Source organism: Ascidia mentula, chromosome 3, assembly GCF_947561715.1.
Source record: "Ascidia mentula chromosome 3, kaAscMent1.1, whole genome shotgun sequence".
In the NCBI taxonomy this organism is placed as follows: domain Eukaryota; kingdom Metazoa; phylum Chordata; class Ascidiacea; order Phlebobranchia; family Ascidiidae; genus Ascidia; species Ascidia mentula.
In genome coordinates, this window is record NC_138568.1 from 7,132,234 (window position 1) to 7,158,943 (window position 26,710).

The following is a 26,710-nucleotide window of genomic DNA, read 5'->3' on the forward strand; positions in this document are numbered from 1 at the left end:
TTGTTAACGCCAACTACTTTAAACCCTTATGTAGCTTACTATGAACGTCCAGTTTATATATCATACATATGAGAAAATGCATTATTTTCAGTGACAATCGTATTATAAGTTTGTAGCACTATCTGAGCAACTGTAATTTTCATGTCGCTAACGAGCAATATGCGAACGAGTTGTGACCGCATTTGCTACAAAACTGCCCTGACCTTGGAATGACTTCTAAATAAAGTATCAAAAACGTAACGTAGCAATTTACAACCAAGTTAGCGGCCTCTTACTGGTTAATAAAAGTCACGCTTCATTAAACAGGTGAAACAATCAGTCAGGTCAAAACGAGAGAATCAGAAGAAAAAGGGAAAGTCTGCCAATGCCGTTGGTTCTCTCAGAAAACCCAGCCAAGACGTCTTTCGACCATGCAGATGAAAACTAGAGCAAGACGAAATATTACGCCTCAAACAGTCTTGTCATTTCGTGGAAGCAATTTGTTGATTGCCAAATCAGTGTAGCCAGAACAATCATTTTGGGTGCAAATTGAGAATGATTGGTTAAGAAAGTTTCAGGTGCATTTTGGAATTGGCAAATTTAGAAAGAAATTATATGCTCAAAAGTCTTGGCAAATGTTTTTGATGCATACCGTGCAAATAGAGAAAAGTTATCAATCAAGAATGCAAAAAGTTAAAGGCTGACGTTTGTTTATCGAAGATAGTTACTACAACGTAATCGTCTCTACGTTGCGTCTTCCAGCGTGCAAAGGGCGCAACTTAAAAAGCTAAAGCGATTTACGTAAACAAACAATATGTTTCCCACTACAGATTAAACCAAACCAAACTTTTGGTGCTCTATATTATGCATACTATGGTTGAGAAGTAACTGTGTTTTAAGTTGGCTATCGTGATTTGTAAGCAAAGTCGCCTACAAGCTGATGTGTTTGCTTTTACTGTTGTTGGTAATTTTCGGGACGTATAGTCACAGGTTTTGTTTTATTTAAACTTACTGGAAAAACTACCCTTAGTATAATATTGTTGTTCTAAGTTCAGGATCTACTTAACGTATGGCCCCGAAGAGCAAGAAAAAATCATAAACGGAAACAGTGTTATTTTATTTCAACAGACAGCTATAGAATTGATTTAGGTTGCAAATAACAATCTGGCGTGAGCTATAGCACCTCCCAGGCGATTTTTTACGTCGACTAATCGCCATTATTACGTAATAAAGGCGTGTCGCGTGTCCCCACCGACAGATGTGTTCCCGTTTTTTGGCCCCGACGCCACAGACGCCGTCTTATTGATTCAGCAAATCCCGAGGAATTATGACGTTTTGTTTTCTCGCAGTCGTGGCGTTTGCCTGCATTTCCACTGTGACGTCACAAGGGAATGCGCCGCCCATTTTCACGAACGGGTGGTTCTGGAAGATGAACGAAAACGACTCGCTTGGTAAGAAAGTGAAGTTTTCTTATTACGGATTAAATTAAAATATGGGCTGCGAATGTTTCCAAAATCACTCGATTGCGCCAAAAACAACACTCTTTTTGCAAAAAATTAACTTACATTGAGAAGCCAAAGTCACAAACCAAGAAATTGCAAACTTGCACCAAAAACCTACTAAGGTATATGCGCTCAAACCGGTGCCCTAATTCATCATTAAACATGTAATACACACATAATGTTACGTAGTCCTTCATATATCCTGTAAATCGCATCCGGAATGACTCGAAACATCAGACAAACATGTTGTCAACAGGCTTGCGAACATTTTTAGCGAACGTAATTTTTCAACATAACAAATAAAATTTACTGGTAGATGTCAATTAACCCTGGTTTCCATGGTTTCGTCTTTTGTAAATCGTTTAAAAGTCGACGGCGTCGGTGACTCATGCTCAACGGCCAAATAGTGTTCCAGTCTGTCCCACCCAAATATTGATTGTGGAATTTCCCATCTTGTTCAAGTTGATTCTTATTCGGGTTTGAATAAATAATTAAAAAAACGTTTATAATTTCTTAGATGTGTACTATGAATATGATAGTCAAAAACAATAAAGTTTTTTTTCGGTTTGAAGAGCATAACACTTTACTTTACATATTTTTTTTTCATGCAGCAACCACTGTATAGCAAGACTAATTTCACCTATACAACAAAATGTCGAACGGAAAAATCCCTAAAATTAGCTCTGAAATCACGCAGATTTCACAAGTTACTCGCTGAAACGGCGCTTTTATTGTTACGCAACATTGGGCATTTGTGTGATAATTTCAATTATGTTTCGCGTGTCTGTGAAGCAGCAACAAACATGCTATGACATTTTGTTGAGTTTACATCCATCTCACTAACACTATTTGTTGTATTTTTATTATATTAAGTGGTTTTTGTCTGTTCCCGCATATACGTTTGAGGGTTTATTGATATGGTGGAACTATTACAACACTACACGAAACCTCAGAAAAAAGTTTGGAAACAACTGCTTTAGTTGAATGCAACACGGTGAAAACGATCAATCACAATTGATTGAAAAGTAGTAGATACATTTGTCATTACCGGCAGATTGCATTTGTGGTCTGTCGACGGGCAAGTGTTTGAAATCTGCTACTATTTTACAATCTACTTCACGCTTCCTGGATTCCCTCTCAAAGGAGATATCAATATTCAAGTTGTTCCTTATCCCACGAAGCGGGTTTATCTGTGGTTCGATAATGGTTTTTCCATTTGCTTCTACTTTGCCGCCATTTCCAAATGGTCCAAATTAAGTTTCAGCGATAAAATGCTGTGTGAGCTGATAAAATAACTCCCCATTGATATGAAAGCTACCGGTGTTTGTCATTTCGTCACACCAACCCTGATTTAAACCACACTAATAGTTCGCTTCAACTTTGCAGCTTGAATAAGAATAGCCACAAAGCGATTTCAATGCTTTTGATACCAGAAACCGAACTCAAACATTTTGAACGTGGTTCATGATTCATGTCCGCGGACAAATTGGTAATGTGTAAATTTGAAGCAAAGATTTCGGGCCACTAAACTTCTTCTCGGGCAATATTGTGTCAGAATGCGTCTTATCAAGCCTCTAATACCTGGTTAAAATGGCGTAACAAACAGACCAAAAACATATGTTCAGTGGTGTATATAAATGGCGTTTCACAGCAAACTCTATATCAGTAGTCTGGGTTTTGTTACACTGCAAATTAGCACAGTTCCAACTGTATATTTTTCCGTGTTTCACTCATCTTATAAAGACAAACCTAACAACATCTTGAACATCTTGCTTAAAAAAAAAAATTAATCAGAATTCCCACGAGCAAAACGATTACAAATGAAAAAAATGTATCTGTTAAGATATTCATTCGTGTCAATCGACTAATAGTCATGTAATGCGTCTTTAACATCAAGTCGTTCGAAGGTCTTTATATTTAGTGACCTTGAAATCCGCAGAGGTCATGCTCATGAACTCATATTTGATTGCGAGATTATCTCTCCGCGCCACAATCGACAGTTTCCTGTGCATTATGGGCCGTCATTGCAATTGTGATCGAACAATAGGCAGCTCAAAGCAAAATTAGTTCACTGATTTATTGGAGGTCGCGCGATGCATCACAATCCCAATTATGCCGTAACAAATGCAGGCTGATCCACAATACACATAAGTAGCAGTTGGTCTTGGTGTTTTTCAAAATCCGTGAATAATTTTGTTGAACATAAAACAACACTTTTTTCTGAATTTTAGATCCGTAACTTAATGTCAGTATAACAGTGGTTACTAAAACACTTAAAAGATTCTAACTTGCAAAGTACTTGTTATCGTTCTATATTGGGATGATTTATTGATTAATCTTATCAGTATCAGATAGTAGACATAAAATATTATTTGCCCTCCATTTATCCGATAATTAGTTGGCGCGTCGCTTGCGAAAATTCAAAACAACGCACCTGGGCGTTAGGTTACATTGATTGACAACCACTGATATAACACCATGAAAACATTATTAGGTGCACAACCAAAGTCAGCGCTCTCAGTGAATGACGTCATTGAACTCACTGCTTATGACGAAGACAATGACCCCTTGATCTTCGGCGTCCGAGGCGACATCGGAAGAAAATACTTCACTGTTGACGCGAATTCGGGAACAGTTAAATTGAAGAAATCTTTTGATCGCGAAGTAACTTTGCAAATTGAAATCGAATACCTCTGTTGCTGAAATTTATTGCATCCCTTTATTATTTATATGAGAAGCTGTGACTGAAATTTTGTTTATTTTCTGTTTAGGTAGATTATGAATACACGGCAAAATTCACAGTTTCCGATGGTATAAACACGGTGAGTAATATTGAGTGACACTATATATGACGTAATATTTTGTGACGTCATGGTGGTGTCGTATAGGTGGAGGAAGAAGCCACAATACGTGTGATCGACGTCAACGACAATGCTCCGATGTTTGACTTCAATCGATACGAGGTCGGAATTTCCGAAGCCACCCCAGTGGGATCCGAGGTTCTCCGAATCTCAGCATCGGATCCCGATCAGGGATACGGGGGATTGGTTCGGTACAGCCTTGCCCAAACCCAAGTAAGGATGTTGTTTTCTTTATCACGTGGATTATGAATGTCTGGCCATGAAATCATGACGTCATCATTAAAAAAATTGTTGCGATTTGCTAAAAAGGTTGTTTTTATCGCTTTGAGCTTTAAACGTATAATTGAACGAGCATGGCGTCATTAAACTATGGCATAACGTGACCTCAATAAATTTCCTCATGGAAATTGGCGCTTTAACCTTAATGTCGTTTATTGCGGTAAATATACGTCGCAGTCTGCTATTAATTTCTCGCCAATAAAGATTCATGTCTCGTCATGATCGACATTTTTGTTTTTTGATCTAACAGAGTGTCGGCGACGCGATGCCGTTCGAATTACGTCGGGATAACGGTGAATTGATCCTGCGCGCGAGCCTCGATTACGAGAAGACGAACGCTTATCGATTATTGGTGATTGCAACGGACGGCGACAACAACAAGTAAGAAACCCCTATGCTCTGTATTCTTCAAACTGCTGCTTGATGACCCAGTCAGCTGTGGAACCACGTGAGCTGCTCGCGAGCGAAAATAACCCAAGTCCTGTCTTTTGGTTGTGATTCACCTGATAGAATGTGAAACACAGTCATTGGCGTTTACTTTTATGTCACCTTATGAGCTGTACAAGTGAAAAAAGCGACCTTGAAATGTCTTACTTTTAACGGTTAGTACAAATAAACACACATTGCTCATATACATGGCCCGCGCTTCTTGGTTCATGAATAATACATTGATAATGTACCCGACAGACAAATCGCCATCACGCGGGTGTATATTTGTACATGTTTCGTTCCACGACGCTTGCTTTCATTACAATCAAACAAAGGTCATGCGATCCTGATTTGTAAAAACAAGTCGGATTCAGGCTCGTTCAACGCTAATAAGAACCCTGGCCTGCATATTAAACTATACAGGGAAGTAGGAAAAGTGAGTCGATTAAAGCTAAAAAAATTAAGTTCATTGATTTTTCTCGAGCTTCGCTTGTCGCTCTGAGCCAAATACTAAAAGCAAAGACAGCTTTGGAGCGTGCTTGTTATGTGCAAAATCGAATTTAATCCTAATGTACAGGGTGCTGCTCAGCAAATGGAGGTTGGCATTAGCTCGCATGAATTAGTGCGAAGGAAAGTGGTCACAAGAGCCATATATATTGAAAATACTCCATTTTGGTAAAGAGACCTGGAAATATTTGATTTGTAATATTTTTGCAACAAGTAGCTTCGCGATATTCCTGGGCGGTAAATTGCAAAGACAAAATGAAGCAAAATTGGTCACTGTTTGAACTTAGAGAAAAGGCTTAAATAAAACATTTTTTTAAGGGTTTCGATAACTGTTTTAAATTTTATGCAAGATTTTTGCATACAGTTTTGACTTTGTTGAGATATGGTGTGCCGATTAAGATGTGAATTCGGTGGTTCCCTGGTCGGGCGTGGCACACCTTCCCACCAATTCGAAATCCACCATTTTATTATTTACCTACATAAGAGCAAAAAGCCGACATAATATCCTAATGACGTGACATAAAACGGAATATCAGCCGTAACATTTTTGTAATACCACGTCTCGCCATACGCGGAGACGCTTTTATGACGCATCGAAAGACGCTTTATTGCGCAACAGACATCGTAAATCGCCCCTCATTCTGTGTAATTAGATGTGTCGAGTTATTTGCGTTTCATTAAACCTTTTGTAGCTGCAAGTTTTGTTGTTTTTGCGATCGTTCGCCGACATTGTTACGTCATGGTGGAACAGCGTGGCAGCGCTGCTAGTCACGTGACCCTATAATCGTGTGAAAATTTTAAACCACACAGAAATTGCTTGTTACCTCCATTTCGAAAGGCTTTGTGACGTCACGGTTCATATCTCCGCCGCTGGTGACGTCATTGGGGACAACGGCCTCCGCCTTTTCCTTCAGTTTGTCTTTTACCTTCTTGTGAATCAGTTTCAAGCAACGATCTGTAGCGGATTTTCTGCTACTCGCCTGCACGGTTACGTCATAAAGGTATGGTCGTGACGTCACACGGTGAGAAACTATGCGAACAAAAATTACCTGACTTGTTCTTCCGGATTGTAGTTCCGGTGTTAAAGGTCGATTTTGGAAGTTTTCGTTGTTTATCTGATTTAAATAAAACATTCCAATAGTTTAGCATTTATACCACATAGACCTGTACCCGTATCCGGTCATCTGATATAAACCAGCTAAAAGTACGACGTGGAAGCGTATTTCATGGACTAGCAGTTCGGCTAACGCTTTGTGACACCACGGGACCTTTGACAATCAAACCTATTGATGTTTAACCAGAAAAACTGATTTCACGCCCTGTCGCTACCGATTAACAATTTCGTCACCCACTGACAAGTATACTCACATTGCCATCTTGCGGTAGCGGATTTTTTGAAGCCTTTCGCCGCAGGATGTCGCTCAACACCTTCTTTAGCATGCGACTTTCGTCCTCTGAGATTTCTCTGCTGAAATTACTGGTAGCTGAAGACGATCTCGAATGTTTCTGGCGCGTCGAAGGGCGCTCTGCTTCGACAGTTATGACGTCACAATTGGCGCTATTTCCTACAGCTACTGTTTGCGGGCGTTTGTGGAAATCTGGAAACTTTGCTTTAGAAAAGGATTGGACGCATCAGGAAACTTTTGTTACCTCGTGTTTGAATGCTGGTGACGACGTCAGCGATTCGTTCGCGCAGTAATGCAACACACAGACGCTCAGCCTTCGTCAACCTTCGCTTTTTGCTGCGTACCGGTGGTTTCGGGTCTTTAAAGACGATCTCTTCTAGGGGCAGCGATTTTTCTGTCAAGCAAACTTAGTTTTCACTCAATTGTTGCATACGTCATGGTGACTCGGTGTTCATGTAATTTGACAATTTTTCGCCCTGTGTCTATACTGCCATGACAACATTACGCAAAAGTCAATAATTCATTTGCGAAAGAGGTCTAAATTACAGCATTCCCTATGGTTTATTTTATACGTAGCACCTTGTTCCTTTTCTTCTGTTTTTGTTGTTTCAATTTTAGGTGCACGTGGTCTCATTAACCTGAAGTAAACAGGGTGGTTGGCAACTATTTCCTCCACTTTGTAAAAACTGTTGACGGATTGGGTTGAAGTGTCGTCCAAGTCTGCAATATATACCGAATATGATCGAACATTTCAAATCAGCAAATTTCACCACTGTCGCAAAATGCACAAGACAATGAAACAGCTTGAATTGAAAAATTTGCACAAAAACATCTCCAGACTCTATAAGTTGGAATCAACAAATTGGGCCGGGTACTGGGAACATTCGAACGGTTTCACCAAATCGACCCCGCACTAGAAAAAAGGGATCAGCAGTTTACCAACTGAGAAATGTTTTTTGTCCTCGAATCTGACTCACATTTTCTACAACAACGCCAAAACTTACCATCTTCTGAGCCCGAATCGTCAAAACTAGAATAACGAACACGAAGTGATTCATGACGGTCCATATTTTGTAATAACTTAATTACATAAATTCCTATTTAAACAAAATTACTCCAAACATGCATCCTAGATATCACACTCAGGCAATTGAAGGCAAGTCATATCTCTTTCTGTTACATCATAAGATGTACTATGACGACACAGACGCCAAGTTTGTAAATGCATAAGGGCCTTGAAACTTGCACTGACAGACAGCATCAGGTTTAACAACGATCACAGTCCTACAAACTGTGTTTGTATGGCAACTGCGTCCTTACTACATATTTTTATTTATATCACAGCTGTATGTGTGGTGATTACCGTGTTTTCTATCTTACAGTCCGTTGTCTTCGACCGCTACGGTTATGATAAACGTTGAGGATGTTCAAGATAGCGAGCCGGTGTTCCAGAATCTTCCGTACGACAGGAGAATAGATGAAGACGTGTCTGTGGTATGCGCGTGTTTTTGCTTACATTTCTCACTTTTTGTGTTGTAAAGTTAAGTTTAAACGCAAAGTACAGTTTATTTTAAAGTGATCTTGGTCTGAAGTTGCATTGACATGACAATTTTCTTCGTGTTATCTTGCAATGCTGGGTGGAAATATTTTGTGTGCATTGTATGCAAAATGCAATCCTTGCGTCTGTCACCGTTCAGGGTGCTACAGTGGTGCGAATTTTGGCGCAAGATGGCGATAGAGGGACCCCTAACGACGTCGTATATTCCCTGATATCCGGTAATGAGGCTGGAACGTTCATGTTGGAAAGCGGCAACCTCAGAGTTGCGTCACCAATCGATCGTGACGTAACCGGCTTTTCGGGGATGTTTTCACTAACTGTACGTGCAACCGAAATTGGTACCAAAGGATCTCAAGGCGGTGCCTTTCGCGAAGTCAGCTTTGACGTCATAGTGGATGACGTCAATGACGAGAGGGCGGAGTTTGATCGAAATTCATACCGCCTTGCTGTGTCAGAAAACTTCCCCATTGGGACGGCGCTTCCTTTAGACATTCGTGTTACAGGTAAGTTATGAAGTAAGAAATTGTGGTTAAAACTCTTCATGACGTCACAACCACGTAAAGATTTTTAAATTTCTCGTTGTTTCTCTGTAGATAAAGATCAGGGAGCGAATGGCGATGTCACAATGTCAGTGAGTTGGAGGGTTAGTGACGTAATAACGGTCAGTCCAGTGACCTTCCGCCACCAATCTGACGTCACTTTGGTTTTAAAGAGGCCTTTGGACTACGAAAGTGCAAGAAGACTCCAGTTTAGGGTGAGAACTGTATGTGCCATGTAAGGGTGTACGAAACATTTGTTTAACCACACTGGAATTCAAACCCGCAAAACCCTGGGGGAATCCGATCAGGTTTTCTTTTCGGTTTGTGGTTTACAAAACATTAGACTAATCCAAGGCTTCTCAGCTGTGTGTTGCAAAAAAATGTAAAATCCTAATAACGCATGACAAATTATATAGAAGCTCTTGTACTAAGGCAATGGGTAAATATATACAAGCACCTGGTCTTATTAGACTTTATGAGTAGCTCTAATGACATTGGCAACTGCACATGTTTTTTCCAGGTATTTGCCAATGAGAGCAACAATCCTAAGCTGTTTACTTCTTGTGACGTCATGATTGAGGTCATCAACGAAAATGACAACGCCCCGCAATTCGAACAACGTCACTATGTCGTCAACGTATCAGAAAATTGTATGTAGTGCATAGTTTTCTTCCAATAACTGTCTGTCCGTACAAGAAGTAATTCTTGACCTTTTTATATGTCGGCACATAACCATCGTATAGTTAGGTATTGATGTAACCAACCCCAAACGTTCAGCATGCATGCACGAACCCTTTAGAACAGATCTCGCACCACCGCTTGGGAAGCATTGCGAAAGACGAGAAAAAATGCAGATTATTTGTAAACTATGTTGCAAATTACCCTTCTAACGAGCGATGAGAATCAAAAAAATACCTTTGTCACTCAATTTTATTCAACATGTGTCATCTGGTCTCATTTCTGTGTTTTCCGCAGTTCCTCTTGACCAAACGTTGGTTCGGCTCACAGCTACCGACGCCGATTCGGGAAGGTACGGAAGGGTTTCGTACTCGGTCGACTCGAGCCGGGGTGAAATTAACATTGACAGGAAGAGCGGTAATGTAAAGTTACTTGCTGCGTTGGATTACGAGACGGAGAAACGGAAACAGTAAGTCATGCTAAAAACAATTTTTTTTGTATACATAGGGTTTAAACATGGAAAAAATATCACTAAAGGTCTCTTACTATTAAAATCAGTACAGAAGAAGATTCCATTACATTCTAGAAACCCGTAAAATGTGTATATTGGGACTATTACATTTGTGCTGCCTCATTTTTAACACCCCATACACGTTATCTATCAATCTCACATGTTACCTTTAATTTCAGGTTCATTATCACTGCTAGAGATTCTGGACCGTACCAGCAGAGTGCGCAAACAATCTTGACCATCAACGTAGAAGACGTAAACGACAACTATCCTCAGTTTGGCTCGAACTTACCGACTCCAACTGTAGTGGAAAATCGTCGGATTGGAAATATCGCGACAATTAGGGTGAGACCTGCAGTGTGTTTTATTCAGCTTGTAAAGAGCAATGATATGATATTTATAGACATTTTAGTTTAATGTGACTTCCTGCAGGCGAATGATGCTGATTCTTACCCTAACAACGTCCTGACTTACTCCATTATGGAAGGAGATTTCAGTGCTCATTTCGAAATTGAAACCACCAAGGAAAACGTTGGGGTCCTAAACCTAGTCGGTGAGAAGACATTTGTTGTTTCTTTATACTAAATGCGCACTTTGGTAAAGTTCTTAGTCAAATTACAATGCTGTCACAGATTCATTTGAACGTTTCGATTGTACAATTGCTTGTACAATCTTTATTCAGAGCGTAAAAAATTAACAAATCTTTTGATGATGCAGAGCCCTTGGATTTCGAGGCAGTGACTGACGGAAGAGTCGAACTCACACTCTCTGCAACAGACTTCGGGTTTTTGCGCTCCACGGCGCCACTAGTGGTCATCGTGCAGGACGAAAATGACCACAGACCAGCATTTCTGCTATTCGGAAATTTCACCGGAACAGAGGTGACCGACTGTACTGTTACATACAACTGTGAGGTTCGACCACCAATATATAATAATAATTTTTATTTGGTTTCAAAAAAGGCAGCGTTAGTTTATCCTGCAAGATATTGAAATCCCTCAAAACGGCGCTCATTAAATGAATTAAACTTGTAGTTGCACTAACAGGTGTATCAAAACAATACTGTTTGTGGCAACATTTCGTTATTTAATTTGATAACGTTGCTTTTATTTGCGGTGGTAACGTAACAACGCGAATGACGTCACAATCGTGGGTGGTAAAACTCGAACGACACGCGAAGATCGAATCCGCTTATGAATAATAAATTACAGAACGTCGGCGGTGGTATTCTGATCGGATCAGTGCAAGCCGAAGATCGGGACTCAAAAAATAACGGGCTAGTCAGCTATTACGTCACCAGGGGTCACGAGGAGTTCGGTAAGATCTAAACCACTATGGTGTTGGTATAGATACTAAAGAACCACCTCACAGCAAGGTCGGCATTTTCGATCCTCGTATAAGTCTGTGTAACATGGAAATATATGCGAACGTTAACGTTTCGGTGTTAACACAACAAACACCTGTTGTTTTTGATTATCGATTAAAATTAAAATACTATACTAAACATAAATTATATTATGCCAATAACATTCGCACAGATTTCCATGTTTAACTGACATATATGTTGATCGGAAATGCCGATCATGCTGTGAGGTGGTTCTTTAGCATCTACTATTGTTTTTTTGTAGTATTTAAGTTTACGTACAGTTTGTACTAATACTTCCAGTGAGCCGTTTTCATTTTTTATCTCAACACTCAGACAAAGTTTTTCGCTTGAACGAGAAAACTGGAGAAGTCACCACAAAACCAGGGACGTCACCGGACTACGAAACTCAATCCCTGTATGACATCACAATCACAGCGGAAGATGGCGGCAATCCACCTTTATCGGTAAGTGCGGAGTTTACTATATTGGTTGTTATACGTCACTGAATTCTTACGTCACAGTCGAGTGTGGATCTATCTATCGCGATCACTGACGTCAACGACAACAGTCCAGTATTTGATAAGAACAGTCCGAAAGAGGTAACTGTACTCGAGAACAACCCACTCAGTGACGTCACAATACATGCCAGTGACGTGGACGGCGGTAACAATGGTGTCGTGAGATACGCTATTGTGCAAGGTTGGTGGACATTAATGCAATGACAAGATTAGGGTTAGAGGCAAATACGCTTGAATGTTACTAGGCAACAACGCCGGCCTCTTTGTCATCGATGACGTAACTGGTGACATCACGTCGACGGTGGCGTTGGACTTCGAAGCAGTTGGACCAACACTGGAGCTGGTGATACAGGCCGAAGATCAAAGCTCGGAAAATCGTCTTTCTTCAACAGCTACGGTTTGTTAACATTACTTGTGTGACTTGGTTGTTTAAACAGATGCATGCCGTATGTTCTTTATGTAACATATTACTATTTTCCCATGTTGGTTGCTATGATACGAAATAACATGTCATAAACCCCCGCTCAATGATTCAGCACGAAGGATATCCCAGTAAAATTAATGATAAACATTTTTCTTGAAAATATAGTCTAACACGGTTCATATAACAGCTTACAGTGAGAGTGACGGATGTCAATGACAACTCACCACAATTCGTACGCGGAGTTGAAAACGAGTTCAGGGTACTGGAAAATATTGCTGGGCCGGCTGTGGGAAAATTCACAGCCACGGATGCAGATAGCGGCGAAAACGGAAGAATCAATTATTACATTGTGTATGGGAACGAAGCGGGTATGTTAACACAAAAATATGAAATTTTTTTAATTTTTAAATGTTCAATTTAGTGGTATATGACTTTGCTGAGATAAAATAAATCTCAGGAGTGCAAGTTTTTTATGTTCAGGGACATTATGGAGCTAATTCCTTTGGTTTAAATTGTTTTCCACAAAAAAAATGAAGACAAAAAAATGATTGACTGCATTTTCAGGTCGATTCGCTATCTCGCCACTAGATGGTGAGCTCCGCGTCGTCCATGGGACGGAGTTGGATAGAGAGGAACAGTCGGCATACAACTTAACGATACTTGCGGTGGATTCAGGAACGATACCACGAAACAGCACGGTTAGGATTTTTTTATCCGTTTGACAAAAACCTTGCCGTATTTTGGCACAAAGTGGACTTTTAGTTCAAACTTCATCATCATTTGAATGGTTGCGGTTGAATTGCTAACCGTCTGGTTTGTCCATGATGAGTCTTATTGTAAATTCAATTATAAAATCCTACTTGTTTATTACAGCTCAAGATAGACATCTTGGTCGACGACGTCAATGACAACAGCCCGGTTTTTGTGGATCTTCCAAAGCGCGTGAATCTGAGTGAAAATACAGTCATCGGTTCTTTGGCTTTCCACTTGGTGGCGCAAGATGCAGATTCGGATGATTTCGGAAGAATTGAATATTCCATAGAAAGTGAGCACGATGCATTCGTCGTAAACCAGAAGGTTTGTAATAGGATCATTGTGACGTCACTATACTTAGGTCACCATTGTGACGCATTTAATTCCGCTTTTCTGCAGAGCGGAAAAGTTTTTCTGGCAAAGCCGCTAGACCGAGAAGAAACACGTGATTACAATTTGCACGTGACCGCTCGAGACAATCCCCAGAATCCTCGAAACTCGCGAAGCGTGACGAAAACCGTTGTGGTAATTTACGGAACGCAAAGAATTCTGGCATGTTTTTTAATGTTGTTGGTTACAGATTTTAGTTGATGACGTCAACGACGAGAAACCGGTATTTGTGCGGAAAACCCCATATGTTGCGACAATATCAGAAAACTCACCACCAGGGACGCAATTGAGATTCACAGTAAGCTTATGCCGATAAGTAACGTTATACGTAAATCGTGCCGATTGAAAGTTGTATGGGAAAAATCTTTAACACCCAAGGCAATTTTTAGGGCTATCCCCTTTTGGCCATTGACGGCGACGAGGGGTCAAACGCAGAAGTGAGATATGAACTAATCCACGATCCGACTTCATTCTTCGCAATCGACGGAACGCCCGGACAAATCCACACAACCAGAAACATTGGTTGGTTTAATATCGTAACCGTAACTACTTGCAATTAAAGATCCTTTTTAACAGATCGAGAAGCACTACGCAATGACGTTATCAAATTGACAGTTCGAGCTTCTGACGTAGGCGACCAATATACTGACACCACGGTCATTGTGACGATTGATGACGTCAATGATAACGCACCTCGCTTTGCAAAGCGCAGGATTCGGACGAGAGTCTTGGAAAGTGTGCAGCCGGGTCACGTGGCTGCACGCATGACTGCTTCCGACCCCGATAAAGGAAGTAACGGCGAAATATCTTATCGCATACAAAGTGGTGCTTTCGACAAGTTTGCAATTAACCCCAAAACAGGTAAAATGTGCATCAATATTTAATAAAATTTTCTTAAAACCACCATCATGAATTTGCCTTGCCTAAAAATATCAATATGATTTAGGAACAATATTCTTGGCCTCCGGACAGTCACTGGACCGAGAAATTACGTCACAATACACATTATCCATCGTGACCACCGACCAAGCCCCCATCAACCCGCTATCTGGGACGGCTGTCGTCATAATCATCATTGATGACGTGAATGATAGCAGACCGAGATTTCTCACAAACTTTCAAAGGATTTCGGTACGATTTTATGACGTTTGATACAAAATTCCACTAAGATTCTCCATAGTTATAATGCTGTTAGCAAAACTTGCTCATATATTCACCCAGATTGATGAAAACTCAGCTGTTGGCTCAAAAATAACCCAACTGGTTGCCATTGACAACGACCTCGAACCGCGCCTTCAGTTCTCCATGACAACTACCACGATATACGACGCACAGGGGCGTCCTCTAGCTGTGGAAGCGCCCGTCGACGACGTCCGCCAGTCGGAAAACGACTTAATTGTCAACTGGTTCCAGCTCAATACCACAACTGGAGAAATATTTTTATCGTCAAATGATCTAAGTGTAAGAAATTTTCACAATACAGTGTTTTCGGGTTGTAGCAAAAACGTAGGCTTTTTGCGCAGTAACATATCGCTATTGTTTTCTGTTTTGTTTTTACGATTAGTGTAGAAAACAGTAAAACCTATATGCTTAATTGTTAGAAAATATCTACTGAATGTTGATCATTGTGACTATTCAGGCGCAGACGACTGTTGATAGAGAAAGGTGCTCTTCCATATTTATCAACTTTCAAGTAACCGACGAAGCTTCGGCCACAGAAGAAATGTCCACCTCAATACAACAGATGACTTTGCAGGTAGCTTACACCCCAGTTCCTACATTTACCACAAAAATAAGGGACAATAACAAATAAGATTATTTCCACTTAATAGATAGAGATCGACGACCAAAATGACAACTCTCCGTCAATTAACGTTTTGACAAAAGACGTAACAATCGACGGTGACATCACATTTGTTGACGTCACCGAGGAATGCTCTGTTGGAACAACTTTACTTTCGTTTGAGGGCAAAGACTTGGATCAAGGCAGTAACGGAAAAGTGGAATTCGAGGTGATGGAGCATCAGGAACTTATTCGTTTACAAGATTCGAGTTCAGGTACAGCACAAAAATAGGCAAAAAATACATCAGGCAATTTGGGGAATTAAAACCGCCTTACGACAGTAGAGTTTAAGACAGCTATTTTAAATTGTACAGAAACAAGATTGCAGTTTCGTCGTTATTTTTTAGGTTTAATAACATCAGCATCCAGAATCGATCGTGAAGTACTAGCGCCATCTGGCGGGTTTGGTTGGATCAACTTCACACTGATAGCACGTGACCTTGGCTTGCCAGCTAAACGCACTACACAGATGTCAGTGCGCATGCGCGTAAACGACATCAACGACAACTATCCGTTGTTCCAACTGTCTTCTTACCAGGTTTGTACGAAGCGTCCTTTTTCATGATTTGTGTTTATTTTCAAGAGCTTGTCCAAGAAAGTATAAATTTCTCAACAGAGACGTGCTTATTTTCGTTAGGGTGCTCAATTTTTAACTTAAACGTGTTTACTTGAACCACATGTATATTTTTAGTTATACTGCGCACTGTGGTATAAACGTTTTGCGTCATAAAAAACAGGGTGCTTTTTGGGGGGTCTGACCGATACTAACCCCGTAGCAATGGTGGCTTCACTTATTTTGTGCCAGTGATGTGGAACAGCACAACCGCAAGGTTATAGCAATTTTTGTTGCATGTTTTCGTTTGCTTACATGCATTAATAAGAGAACCTAAATTAAGCCACAGTTGTTGTTGGCTCTTATTTTCACATGGCTTCCTGTTTAGGCTGAAACTTTTGAAGATGCCGATCCCGGAACGGTTGTGACGTCAGTGAAGTCACTTGATATAGACGACGGCGTGTTTGGTGACGTCACTTACCAGCTGAGAGGTGCAACCGACAAATTTGAAATCGAACCGAAAAAGGTTAAACTTTATATTTCGTAAAGAAATGTTTTTACAATGCAAGAGAGGTATATTTGTGGCTAAAACCGATAAAAATACTCTACAGGGAACTATTTACGTGCGCGGGAAGTTGGATCGCGAAACGACGGATGAATACACCTTGACGGTGATGGCCATCGACAATGAGAAAGACGCGGAGGAAAATCGCCGTCAAAGCTCCGTCCAGGTATATTAAAACTTCAGTACATTGTTAAGTAACAAAGAACCACTGTTTCCATAAATCACCCGTTCTTAGGTGACAATCACCGTCCTCGACGTCAACGATAATTACCCCGTGTTTGCTGAAGCGAGACCGCGCTCCATAACCATATTGGAAAACACGTCAACCGGTAAGGCGGTTGCCAGGATATCTGCTACCGACAGCGACAAAGGCGTCAACGGTCATGTGACCTATTCCCTCCAATCAGATGCAGGTACCTCGAAATCGATAGCAAACATATCATAAAGGCAGAATTGGGTTTTGTAACAAAGTCTGTTTTCGGTAACAGCTGTGTTTGTGACGTCATACTGCCGTTTCCAGGGAGTAGATTTTGATTTGTTGCGAGTGCCACTCGGATACGACGAGTTGATTCGAGTTGGTGATTTGAACAAAACTGGGCATTTTTATGCCGTCACGTGACGTTAGCACGTGACGAAGAAACTTGTACTTCGGGTCGAAGAGAGAAACCCTATGGATAAAAATAAATAATGTAAACCCTACTTTCAAAGAGTTTGTAGAAAATACTTTACAAACTTTATGCAAACCTGTCATTGCCGCAGTCGGCCACATAAAGAAACCCGTTCGCGTCAAAACAAATACCGAAAGGGTTCCAGAACTGTCCTCCGTCCGTCCCTTTCCCACCAATGGCGTACAAGGGTCTTCCCGCCAACGAGTAAACCTTTAGTAATAAATGACGTCATTTCAATGTCATCAACAGAAATAAGTAATTATCGACTAAATTCCATTTAGCATTAACCTTGACTGTGTGGTTTTGTGTGTCGCTGATGAGGAGTTCGTCCCTGTTGCTGATCGCCAGCGCCACCGGCTGGTTAAAGTTCATCATTTTGTGGCCTGAGAACAAAATGGAAGACAAAAAAATGACAATTTGACCAGTAAACATGCAATAACGTCATATATGTTTTTTTGCGTTTTTTTGTCTTTTTTAAGCCCATGGGACTGTATGAATTATGCCACTAAATCCAATTCTGCTGGTATTTAACAATTGTATATTTTTACAACCTAAGTAGCCGAATCTTTTCCGGATATCACCCTTCGCATCGTAAACCGAAACAGTGTGACCCACGATGTCGGTGACGTAATAATTCCCGTTCACGTCGCTGCAAATGCCGTACGAATTGTTGCGGAAAGTCCCCTGTCCGAATGTCATCTTCAACTCGCCGCCTGTGGCACAATTTAACAGTGACGTACAAAATGCCATTTATGACGTCACAATCCGACACATACCGATGGAGAATATCCGAATTTCGCTTCCGCAGCAAACGAGGACGTCGCCTGCAGCTGTTACGAACACTCCTTTGGGTTTAAGCTCGCTTTCGGTGTCAAAGGCATGCTTAAAGCTGCCGAATCGATCGAAAATCTGTATCCGCAAGTTGTCGCTGTCGGAGACGACGATGTCCTGGTTGCGGGTCAGGGAAAGTCCCGATATCTTGTCTGTGAAAGTGAGAAACGTGAAACTAAATATGGGTTGAAGTCAAATAATCTTTCAATCCAACCAGCATACGAATACGCGTTTTTATGTACATTGGTTGATCTCATATGTGCGTTGTAATGTATCTGAGGGTTGCGACGCCTAAATATTAGAAAGTTGTTACATTACCTCGAAATCTGCTCGGGTATTTTCCCCTGCCCCCAAACTTAATGCAATTTTCCTTCATTCTGCTACCTGGAAAAATGACAGAGCTTCTTAACGAAAGAACACCTTTTTTTATTGGAAAGGTAATTAATAAACTACCTTCATTGATGTCGTCATACTGAGGATTGTTTAACCGGTCATCATCGCGTACGATCACAGAGGGCTGTGAACTGTGATGTAACAATGGCCTTGGTGTGACGTCATGTTTTGGTGTTTTCTCGAGAACGGAAAGTGGAACCGCGCTTACTTTCACCGCGTGGCCGTTTTCGAAAATCCGATTCAGTTCGGTTTCGGAGTTGTGACGTGGCGATGACGTAATAGAGCGAGGTACTGTGGAGTCGCTACAGCGACGAACTGTCAGAGTTCGTTTCGGTGTGTCTGCCTCCACCTCTCCTGAAGTCGAATCTATCAAAAAAAAAATTTTAATTCTTATCTTGGATAAACACCAACAACTGTGCCCAGAAGCGCGGAGAAATCCCTAATTACCTGTTACGTGACTCGACACGTTTGGTGACGTCACAATACCCGAGTCTTCGGAAGTGCACGGGTCGTTGTGAAGGTGAACTGAAACGGAACAGAAACATGTATATGTGGAAAATGTGTCGCCGATAATTTAAGGTTACCTTTGTCCTTCTGTGCCGGTTTCTTCCAGCTGTTCCTCAAAAAATGGGCCAAGTCCATTGAAGCTTTAAAATCTCTAATCTGAAATCAAAGTTAAATGAAACGGCTGAGGACAAACGCATATGACAAAGTAAAGATTAATTTTAGGTATTGCATTTGAAACTGAATGTACACGGATAGAGATGAAAGTCCTACAATTGAAAATACTTTGAAACCACAACAATTTCGTAAAATCTACATGCCTCCGATTCTTCCCTATCTCTGGCAGTGTTCAATTTGCTGGTGTCGACGTAATCGTCGTACTGGTAATTCCCCTTTCCTGGCTTATCTATTTCCGGAGGCTTTTCGTAGACGCCCGGATTCCCATTGCTCTGTGACGCAACAATGCTTCTGTACTCCTCATAATCGTATCCGGCCAATTCCAGCTGAATGACCAGGGCTTGTGCAGTTGCCTTCCACCCCTTTAGCGCCCTCCACTGGAGGAGGAAGACGTACTTTTGATCTTGTGCTGACTCGTATTTTACGAGAACTTTGCGGACTTGCTTTTCGTTAAAGTGCAGGCTTCGACCCAAGTACCAAGAGGTTCGTCTCAGTTCGTTTGAAAGCCTGAAATTAAACACATATAGGTATTGTTGTATGAAACAGAATGCCTTGGATTAAAATACTCGAAAAAATGATCCAGTTTCTTATTTAGACAGAAACATTTGTCTAATCTTTATGCATCGAGGGTCTGATACACTTAAGGAGCTGGTAAAGCACATAGAACAAGAAACGTGTTTGGTGTTGACAGGATCGCCTTGTAGTTTTTACTGTAACTATCCAAAAAAGCGCGTGTTTTTGTTCAAGTTGGGTAAAATGGAAGTTTATGCATAGTGCGGGCTTTCATCCTTTTTTAAAGCGACTTGTATGTGAGTAGGAATTAGATACAGGTATAGAAAGTGATTCACCCACTTATTGTTCGACCAATACGTCTATACAGAAAGCTCCATGAGGTCACAAACTCACATCAGTTAACCACAGACGTGCAACACCATCTGTTGTTTACTCCGTAAAACTGCATGTATTACAAATTAATATGTCCACACTTGCGTAACAGCACTTATCAAGGACCTCCTTCGCATATTTTGCAAGTGAATCTGTTATCCAAACAACACTGTGGGACCACCGAACACAGTTCAGACCTCATAAACACATCAATCCGGGCACGAAATTAAGCGAAATCACTCCCTTTGGGACATCAAGCCTGACATTTTGGTAATCCCTGTTTGGAGAATACAGGCGGACAACACTGCAATTTTCATCATTAATTATCCTTTCGAATATAGGGTCTTGTTCAGAAATGCGATAGAACAAGGATTACTAGGGTTTATATGTAATCACTCAACTGTATTTATAGGGCTCCTGGATCCAAGTCCTATTTTAGATGGTTCGTTTGGAATATAGTTATGCGGAATGGGGGAACCGTCCACTTGGGTAGCACCGTTCATAATGTTCACAATGGCACCCAAGGGATTTGATAAACTTGAGGCTGGTGATTGACTTAATGGCGATGCAACTACACAGCAATTTGCAATTTAATTCAAATCGAATCCTCAGGGGAATAGTCGCCAGTTGATTGCCCGAACTTATTAACCCTTTTCCATGAGTCGCCTGCGCAACATTCATGATACAATGTAAACGCATTTGGCAAACAAAGGGATATAGTTCATGACGAGCATTTAAACTAGTAATGTTGGAACTGGTAGTTGCTACCATTGTGGTGTGTTTAGTGTATGACTTTTTATGAGTGCTTCTGTCTTCGCAAAACGTACGCCAAACAAACACGACTGATACATGGGTTAGTAGAGTCATCCATCCTAATGGATAATACGGAGCACAAATTTAACAACTTTTTCCTAAATCGAAACTAGTGTTTAGGGCACCGTAAAAGTCCTCAATTTCACTTCTGTCCAGTGTCGCTTTGGAGGTTCGGTCAACAGAGAAGAACAAAGGCTGCAGGAATGCGGTTCAGAATCACGCCATGTACCCACCTGGACAGTTGATGTTTCGTCAGGCGTTGCGACTTTCGGTCACGCTTTACTTGTTTTAGGTGACGTTGTTTGCGGTTGAAATTTCTGGGAAAACATGTTTGGGAAGTTTTGCTTTCGGGGGCGCACATTTAGAAGTGAAAGTCATATCACGTTTCTAACACGATTTTTGCTTTATTACAGGCTTTTACACAGCATGGAATTGTTCGTTTTAGGCAAATTCACTTTTTGAAACATAAGATTTTAACATTTGTTATTTCTTATAACATACCCGCCGCTGGACTTTCTCCTCTGTCCTTTTTCTGTAGAACAAAAGAAGCAGTTTGTGACTGAGTATCGTTACAAAATGATCAAATGATTTGTCAAAATAGTAGTTCAAATGTAGAAATGTGGTCATATGCGCTGCTGGATCCTGCCAGGCGTAACGTAATTTTCAAATAAAGTGACCTAGCGATGCGGCGAGACGGGATGAAGTCTACGTTATTTTTTGGTGCCAGGGGGTCAGATCATATTGAACAGTACATCTGCATCTCTTACGTTTGTCAAGACGTGAGATTACGCAGTCATGTATATACGGCCCGCCGAAGGAAGTTAACACAAGGATGCGTGTGTCGTCGCTGATAAACCGTTTGCCATCAAGCAAAGCGAGGAAGAGCGACCACAAACCACACTGGGGTTCGAATTCCCCCAGTCACAAAAAAGCAAGACGCGCGACGACCCCGAAAGGTTGTTGCCAACCCCAACACCACAACCCGTTCCGCTCAGGAAGCTATTCAATGACTGTAGACCGCGACGTCACTCATTGAGCCCCCACAGTATAACGGAAATTAAACTAAAGGCCTGGACTGTTGGCAGACCAGAGATCACGTCTTGTTTGAGACGTTTGACGCCTGTTTTTGCCATCCACTGTAAACTGATATTCGTACCAATGGGGACAGTGGGGTATGTTATGACATCATTCTTTGTCGCGACGCACGTGTTGGTTATTGTGGACTGTTTGTGATCTCCCCTTTGGAGACCAAAATCCCATGGCATCAAATTCTCCCGGCGGCCGTATATGGCTACGTAATGCATTTTTTCGGCCATATATGGCCACGTATGACAAGTATGCACTTGGCGGAAAATACGCATCATCGAAGCTTTGTTGGTCGTATAGGACATTTGTTAACGCTCTTCATTGAGTATGCACAGTGTTGTCATCCCTAACCTTGGTCACGTTTCGGGAATTTGTTAAAAACAAACCACTTACCCTTCTCCTCCCCATTCCTGTTCACGTGACGTGTAGATAAGGAACCTCCCATTTGTCTCAGTCAAAAGTTCATCTTCACGAAAGAAACCAGACTAACAGTAGGCTAAAGCATGTGCGTAAAACTGTTGTAGGGCACATAAACATAAAACAATAAGGCATGCTTATATTCCTCATAAATATACACAGTTGACAAAACCTTACTCGAGCTTCTTTCAAAACGAAATGCTGCATTTGCACAAAGTAAATAAACATACTATTTGTACAACAACAAAAACCCATCAACCTTCGATGCTGTTTTCCTAACAAACACAAATAACATCCCTTGCTATATATGTGAGTCAACGCGGGGTCCCATTAAAGCTGTTTACATTCCAACCCTCGACACTCAAACACCAAAAACCTCCTTGATCTTCACTGTCATCAGACCGGCACCGACCCATTATGGAAGCATATCTGCAGCGCGTATCTTTCTCCTATAACGTATATCGTAGATCACTTTGGCCTGAGAACGGGGTGTGTCACATTTTTTTTATATCAATCTTGTTTGACAAGCCTTTACTTCCCAGACAATAAACCAAATAGGTTTACTGAAGACATTTTATATTACCAGGGTCTGTAAATATACCATCACGAACAGTTAACAAAAGCATGCAACTAATTCGCGGGTATACCTTTCGGGTGCGCACACGTGTGGAACACATATCGGAATGAAAGTGGCGCGAAGTTCATTTCCGCTAATGTAGCATTCTTGTAGCTTTCCGAGCCTTACATCGGGCCTTAGGACCAAAACAAAATTAACTCATGGAGGGCAATTCGACGCACGCGTTTGAACCGCAAAGATATTGATTAAACTGAATATTGCGTTGCGCCTGTTTGTTACCGAGCTTGTGAATAAACAAATCTATTCCCGCATATCAGCGTAACCTTTCGTATAGACTTAAACTTGTTAAAAACTATGCAAGGGTTTAACGGTGGTTACGGTATTGAAGTCACGGTACGTACACCTTAACTCATATTCTCTGGCCGGCAGGTTTTATTCTTCGAAAGTAAAACAATCTTTGTACGATTTTAGATATTCAACAGGGTGCAAAAAACGTAAAAACACACTAAGATTTCCACTTCTTGCGAGGTTCGACAAGCCAAACTGGTGTTCTAAGCCCGTGCACACCGGATACGTTTGCTGCAGTCTTCGCAAAGCAAACACCAGAGACACGCGCTTTCTCAAATAAAACCACTCGAGCTGACATGCTTCCATTGCTAACCAAACACCCGGTCATCCGAACACCTCCCACACAAGCAAAACAGAACACACAACCACAGAGCACCGGCCGCTTACCTAATACTGCCTTATCTAAACTTCGGGCCAACGGCATTCCCGCGCTTACAGGGCGGTGTTTTGACACCACTCGATTCGGGGAGCAATTTTCTCGCAATCGACCCTAATTGTGACGTCACAATGCAGCCCCGCCCGTCGATTTGGCGGTGCCTTTTGCATTGGCGAACTCGAAAGCGTTACAGAAATCGTAGGCGATCGGCTGCCTGGCACGGCTAAGCAGAACGGAAGCAACATTTCTGAATCGCGTCTCGCATTCCAATCGCAGTGTCGCGGTTTCGTGACGTCACAATGGCGAATTAAGTTCGGTGCACTATTAAAGTCAACTGGACCGCGATAAAAAATGCGGCTAAGTTGAAGCTACCAACTGTTTACGAAAACACTAAGCCCCATGCCGAGCTCAGCCTTTTAGAACGAGTAGAAATGCACGTGATTTTCATAGCACTAACATCACCAAGCTTAATCCTTATTGTACCTTAGGTTTCTAAAATTTCATAAATCTTTTGATCAACATTCTGGACAAAGCAGGGTAATCGTATAAAGCTACAATCCACCCTCCCCTTGCCTCTAATTCGTCAAAACTAAACGCTACATAACAATTGACCTATTGTCCTTTCCTTCCAGATTACTTCGCAATCGATCCCTTCACTGGTGACGTCACTGTGTCGCGTCGAATTGTTGTGTCGAAGCGCCATCCAACGGTCTGGGACTTGTTGGTGATTGCGACTGACGGTGGAGGCCTGGAGAGCAATGTGACGTTACAAGCGACCATTGTTGACGTCAACGACCATGCTCCAGTGTTTCTTCAACCTACTAGCAACGTTATAAGGATAGACGAGGTAAATAACAGGGATATTGCAAGTACACGTTTCGAGAAACTTTACTCGTATGATGGACGCGTGACGTAACGTCAACATACGTCATTTAGGAACAACCGGGTGGGACATTCGTGACGCAAGTGATGGCCAGAGATGACGACATCGGATTAAATTCCGAAATTCGGTACAAGATTCGTTTCACCGATTCTACGGAGGAAGAAGCCTTCCTTATTGATGACGTGACCGGCAGAATAGTGACGTCAAGAAGGTGACAATATTATTTGTGAAGCAGTTTTAGATACAAGCACAGCAAAATTTATTTGCACAGTACATGACCATACAACATAAAACTTAACTATAGTTCACCATAAAGTGACCGAGTTTATATGTGTCATTTCACTTTAATATTACCAATGTCCCTGCTCTTTCATCCATTAGCACAGAAAAGATACAACTTTTTGAAAAATAAAAACAAAAATTTATCGAAAAAATTATTAACACCATACACTTGCTTCTATCGTTTTTAGATTGGACAGAGAAAGAAGGAGGTCATACCTATTGCGAGTTGAGGCGCACGATCTTGGTGCTCCGCAACAGGAAAACTTCAAACATCTAACAATAAAGCTACGGGATATAAACGACAACAGGCCGATGTTTACCTCTCAAGGTGTGTCTAATTGAAATAATTGCTATGCGATTTATTATCATGAAAGACGTGCTGTTTCATGGTTCTGAATGATAAAAACCTCGGGTTAATCTAATCTCTAAAGTGGACAGAATCTAGCCCGTGATGTGGCACTGTCTTAAAACCAGCGACAGCAATTAAACACTTGGTTTCAAACATTTGCTATCCGCTATAATTATTAAACATTTGTTAAACACTGTTAGACAGTACACTGTTTCAACACTGTTTTTTTTTAATTTATATTGAATGAAGTCTCGGTGTTGTCAACGATTCAATAGAATAATTCAAATGTCTCTATCGTTTTATCTAAAAAAATCTTGGTATTTATCGCTTGGTAATCTTGGTATTAATTGCCACTCTGTCGTCATGGTATTGCAATTAGTAATTCAGTTTTTACGCTGCGTTGTAATATCTAGGTCTCTAACATGGTCTATTAGTTTGCGACAACTTTCCCACTTCAGATAAAGTTACATTTTAAACCCCATGTTATTATAGGCACGGCCACCCAAAGTCTCACAGTCCCGGAAAATGCCAAAATTGGTGACCCCGTCGGTCGCATAAGAAGTGCGAACGACCCCGATAAAGACGCGAAAATATTCTACCACATCTTGACGCATGATGGCGACAATGAGCAGCCGATGTTTCGTATGCGTGGCGACAAACTTGTACTCACTGGAGCGTTGGACCGCGAGTCGGTGGAGCGGTAAGTAAAAGCCGTTACGGTTGGCTGTACGTAGTGTCGGCAGTATTGCCCGCTTTAAACAACGGCGCAAACGTGCTCTGCAACGGGAACTACCAACCGCAGCCAACAACGGCACAAAGTCACACAGGAAATTTAAGACTTCTTCTTTGTGATCTGCAATGGGAACGACCAACCGCTTTGTTTTGTGTATAATTTCATACGTGCCGGTAATGCGACCCCGGACGTTATGTCATTTACATGAGTCTGAAGGGAAGTTGCGTGCGAGCACAGCAACGACTTGTAAATATTGTCACCGTGAAGAGGCTGTGCCACTTCCATGTAACCAACAGAGAAGGATTAAAACGATTGGCAAACAGATAACAAGGCATGAGTCCTGGCAACAAGGCAAGAGATAATATTTTGCACTGGCATAATCATATCGTTTATATTTGTGAGCATTTTGGAGGTCCTCTCAGTGCTATACGAACTTCCAAGGTCTTGTAACGTCCAATTAAACGCCCTTAAAATATTTTCTGCATATTCGACCACACACTTTATCCTGGTACGCAGCGATTTACCCAAAAGGCTTACAAAAGACCCTTGAGATGACAAAAAGTCGATGACGGCCAAAACGTTTTCGCCTGACCGGCTTCGAAGACCGGTATTTTGCATAGTCATCGCATTTTTAGTGTTTCTTCAAGCATTGTCTGGCTTGTGAAAACACGCGAGGTTTCTAAAGAATTTCGAAATCCCATCGATTCGAAATTTTATTACACAGTCA

General features: G+C 41.3%; 3 protein-coding genes across 3 annotated transcripts in view; 1 reads left to right on the top strand and 2 right to left on the bottom strand.

The window, feature by feature from the left end:
- The first annotated feature begins 1,306 nt into the window (after window positions 1-1,306).
- LOC145893935 (cadherin-23-like) overlaps window positions 1,307-26,710 on the top strand; it is a 33,355-nt gene continuing 7,951 nt past the window's right edge. The window contains exons 1-36 of the mRNA XM_082982340.1: window positions 1,307-1,430; window positions 3,976-4,145; window positions 4,253-4,303; window positions 4,370-4,555; window positions 4,872-5,002; window positions 8,346-8,457; window positions 8,661-9,024; window positions 9,115-9,275; window positions 9,581-9,710; window positions 10,036-10,207; window positions 10,429-10,594; window positions 10,682-10,802; window positions 10,967-11,130; window positions 11,461-11,566; window positions 11,949-12,079; window positions 12,137-12,314; window positions 12,379-12,530; window positions 12,745-12,925; window positions 13,122-13,255; window positions 13,431-13,634; window positions 13,710-13,835; window positions 13,891-13,998; window positions 14,090-14,222; window positions 14,277-14,561; window positions 14,647-14,831; window positions 14,922-15,161; window positions 15,340-15,456; window positions 15,533-15,758; window positions 15,891-16,081; window positions 16,485-16,622; window positions 16,708-16,827; window positions 16,897-17,074; window positions 24,369-24,583; window positions 24,673-24,830; window positions 25,090-25,229; window positions 25,743-25,950. Of these exons, the coding sequence (XP_082838466.1) occupies window positions 1,307-1,430; window positions 3,976-4,145; window positions 4,253-4,303; window positions 4,370-4,555; window positions 4,872-5,002; window positions 8,346-8,457; window positions 8,661-9,024; window positions 9,115-9,275; window positions 9,581-9,710; window positions 10,036-10,207; window positions 10,429-10,594; window positions 10,682-10,802; window positions 10,967-11,130; window positions 11,461-11,566; window positions 11,949-12,079; window positions 12,137-12,314; window positions 12,379-12,530; window positions 12,745-12,925; window positions 13,122-13,255; window positions 13,431-13,634; window positions 13,710-13,835; window positions 13,891-13,998; window positions 14,090-14,222; window positions 14,277-14,561; window positions 14,647-14,831; window positions 14,922-15,161; window positions 15,340-15,456; window positions 15,533-15,758; window positions 15,891-16,081; window positions 16,485-16,622; window positions 16,708-16,827; window positions 16,897-17,074; window positions 24,369-24,583; window positions 24,673-24,830; window positions 25,090-25,229; window positions 25,743-25,950 (5,906 nt within the window). The remainder of the gene's footprint in view (window positions 1,431-3,975; window positions 4,146-4,252; window positions 4,304-4,369; window positions 4,556-4,871; window positions 5,003-8,345; window positions 8,458-8,660; window positions 9,025-9,114; window positions 9,276-9,580; window positions 9,711-10,035; window positions 10,208-10,428; window positions 10,595-10,681; window positions 10,803-10,966; window positions 11,131-11,460; window positions 11,567-11,948; window positions 12,080-12,136; window positions 12,315-12,378; window positions 12,531-12,744; window positions 12,926-13,121; window positions 13,256-13,430; window positions 13,635-13,709; window positions 13,836-13,890; window positions 13,999-14,089; window positions 14,223-14,276; window positions 14,562-14,646; window positions 14,832-14,921; window positions 15,162-15,339; window positions 15,457-15,532; window positions 15,759-15,890; window positions 16,082-16,484; window positions 16,623-16,707; window positions 16,828-16,896; window positions 17,075-24,368; window positions 24,584-24,672; window positions 24,831-25,089; window positions 25,230-25,742; window positions 25,951-26,710) is intronic.
- Window positions 5,014-8,085, bottom strand: LOC145893938 (uncharacterized). The gene is made up of 7 exons (XM_082982343.1): window positions 7,968-8,085; window positions 7,543-7,683; window positions 7,208-7,357; window positions 6,926-7,155; window positions 6,607-6,672; window positions 6,382-6,537; window positions 5,014-5,124 (listed from the first exon to the last, which is right to left on the bottom strand). The coding sequence occupies exons 1-7, from the start codon at window positions 8,029-8,031 to the stop codon at window positions 5,014-5,016; spliced, it is 918 nt and encodes a 305-aa protein (XP_082838469.1). The 5' UTR covers window positions 8,032-8,085.
- LOC145893936 (uncharacterized) lies at window positions 16,620-22,535 on the bottom strand. The gene is made up of 13 exons (XM_082982341.1): window positions 22,412-22,535; window positions 21,434-21,464; window positions 21,166-21,249; window positions 19,378-19,741; window positions 19,138-19,216; window positions 19,001-19,078; window positions 18,614-18,919; window positions 18,479-18,544; window positions 18,106-18,312; window positions 17,881-18,042; window positions 17,618-17,712; window positions 17,406-17,539; window positions 16,620-17,329 (listed from the first exon to the last, which is right to left on the bottom strand). The coding sequence occupies exons 1-13, from the start codon at window positions 22,461-22,463 to the stop codon at window positions 17,164-17,166; spliced, it is 1,824 nt and encodes a 607-aa protein (XP_082838467.1). The 5' UTR covers window positions 22,464-22,535; the 3' UTR covers window positions 16,620-17,163.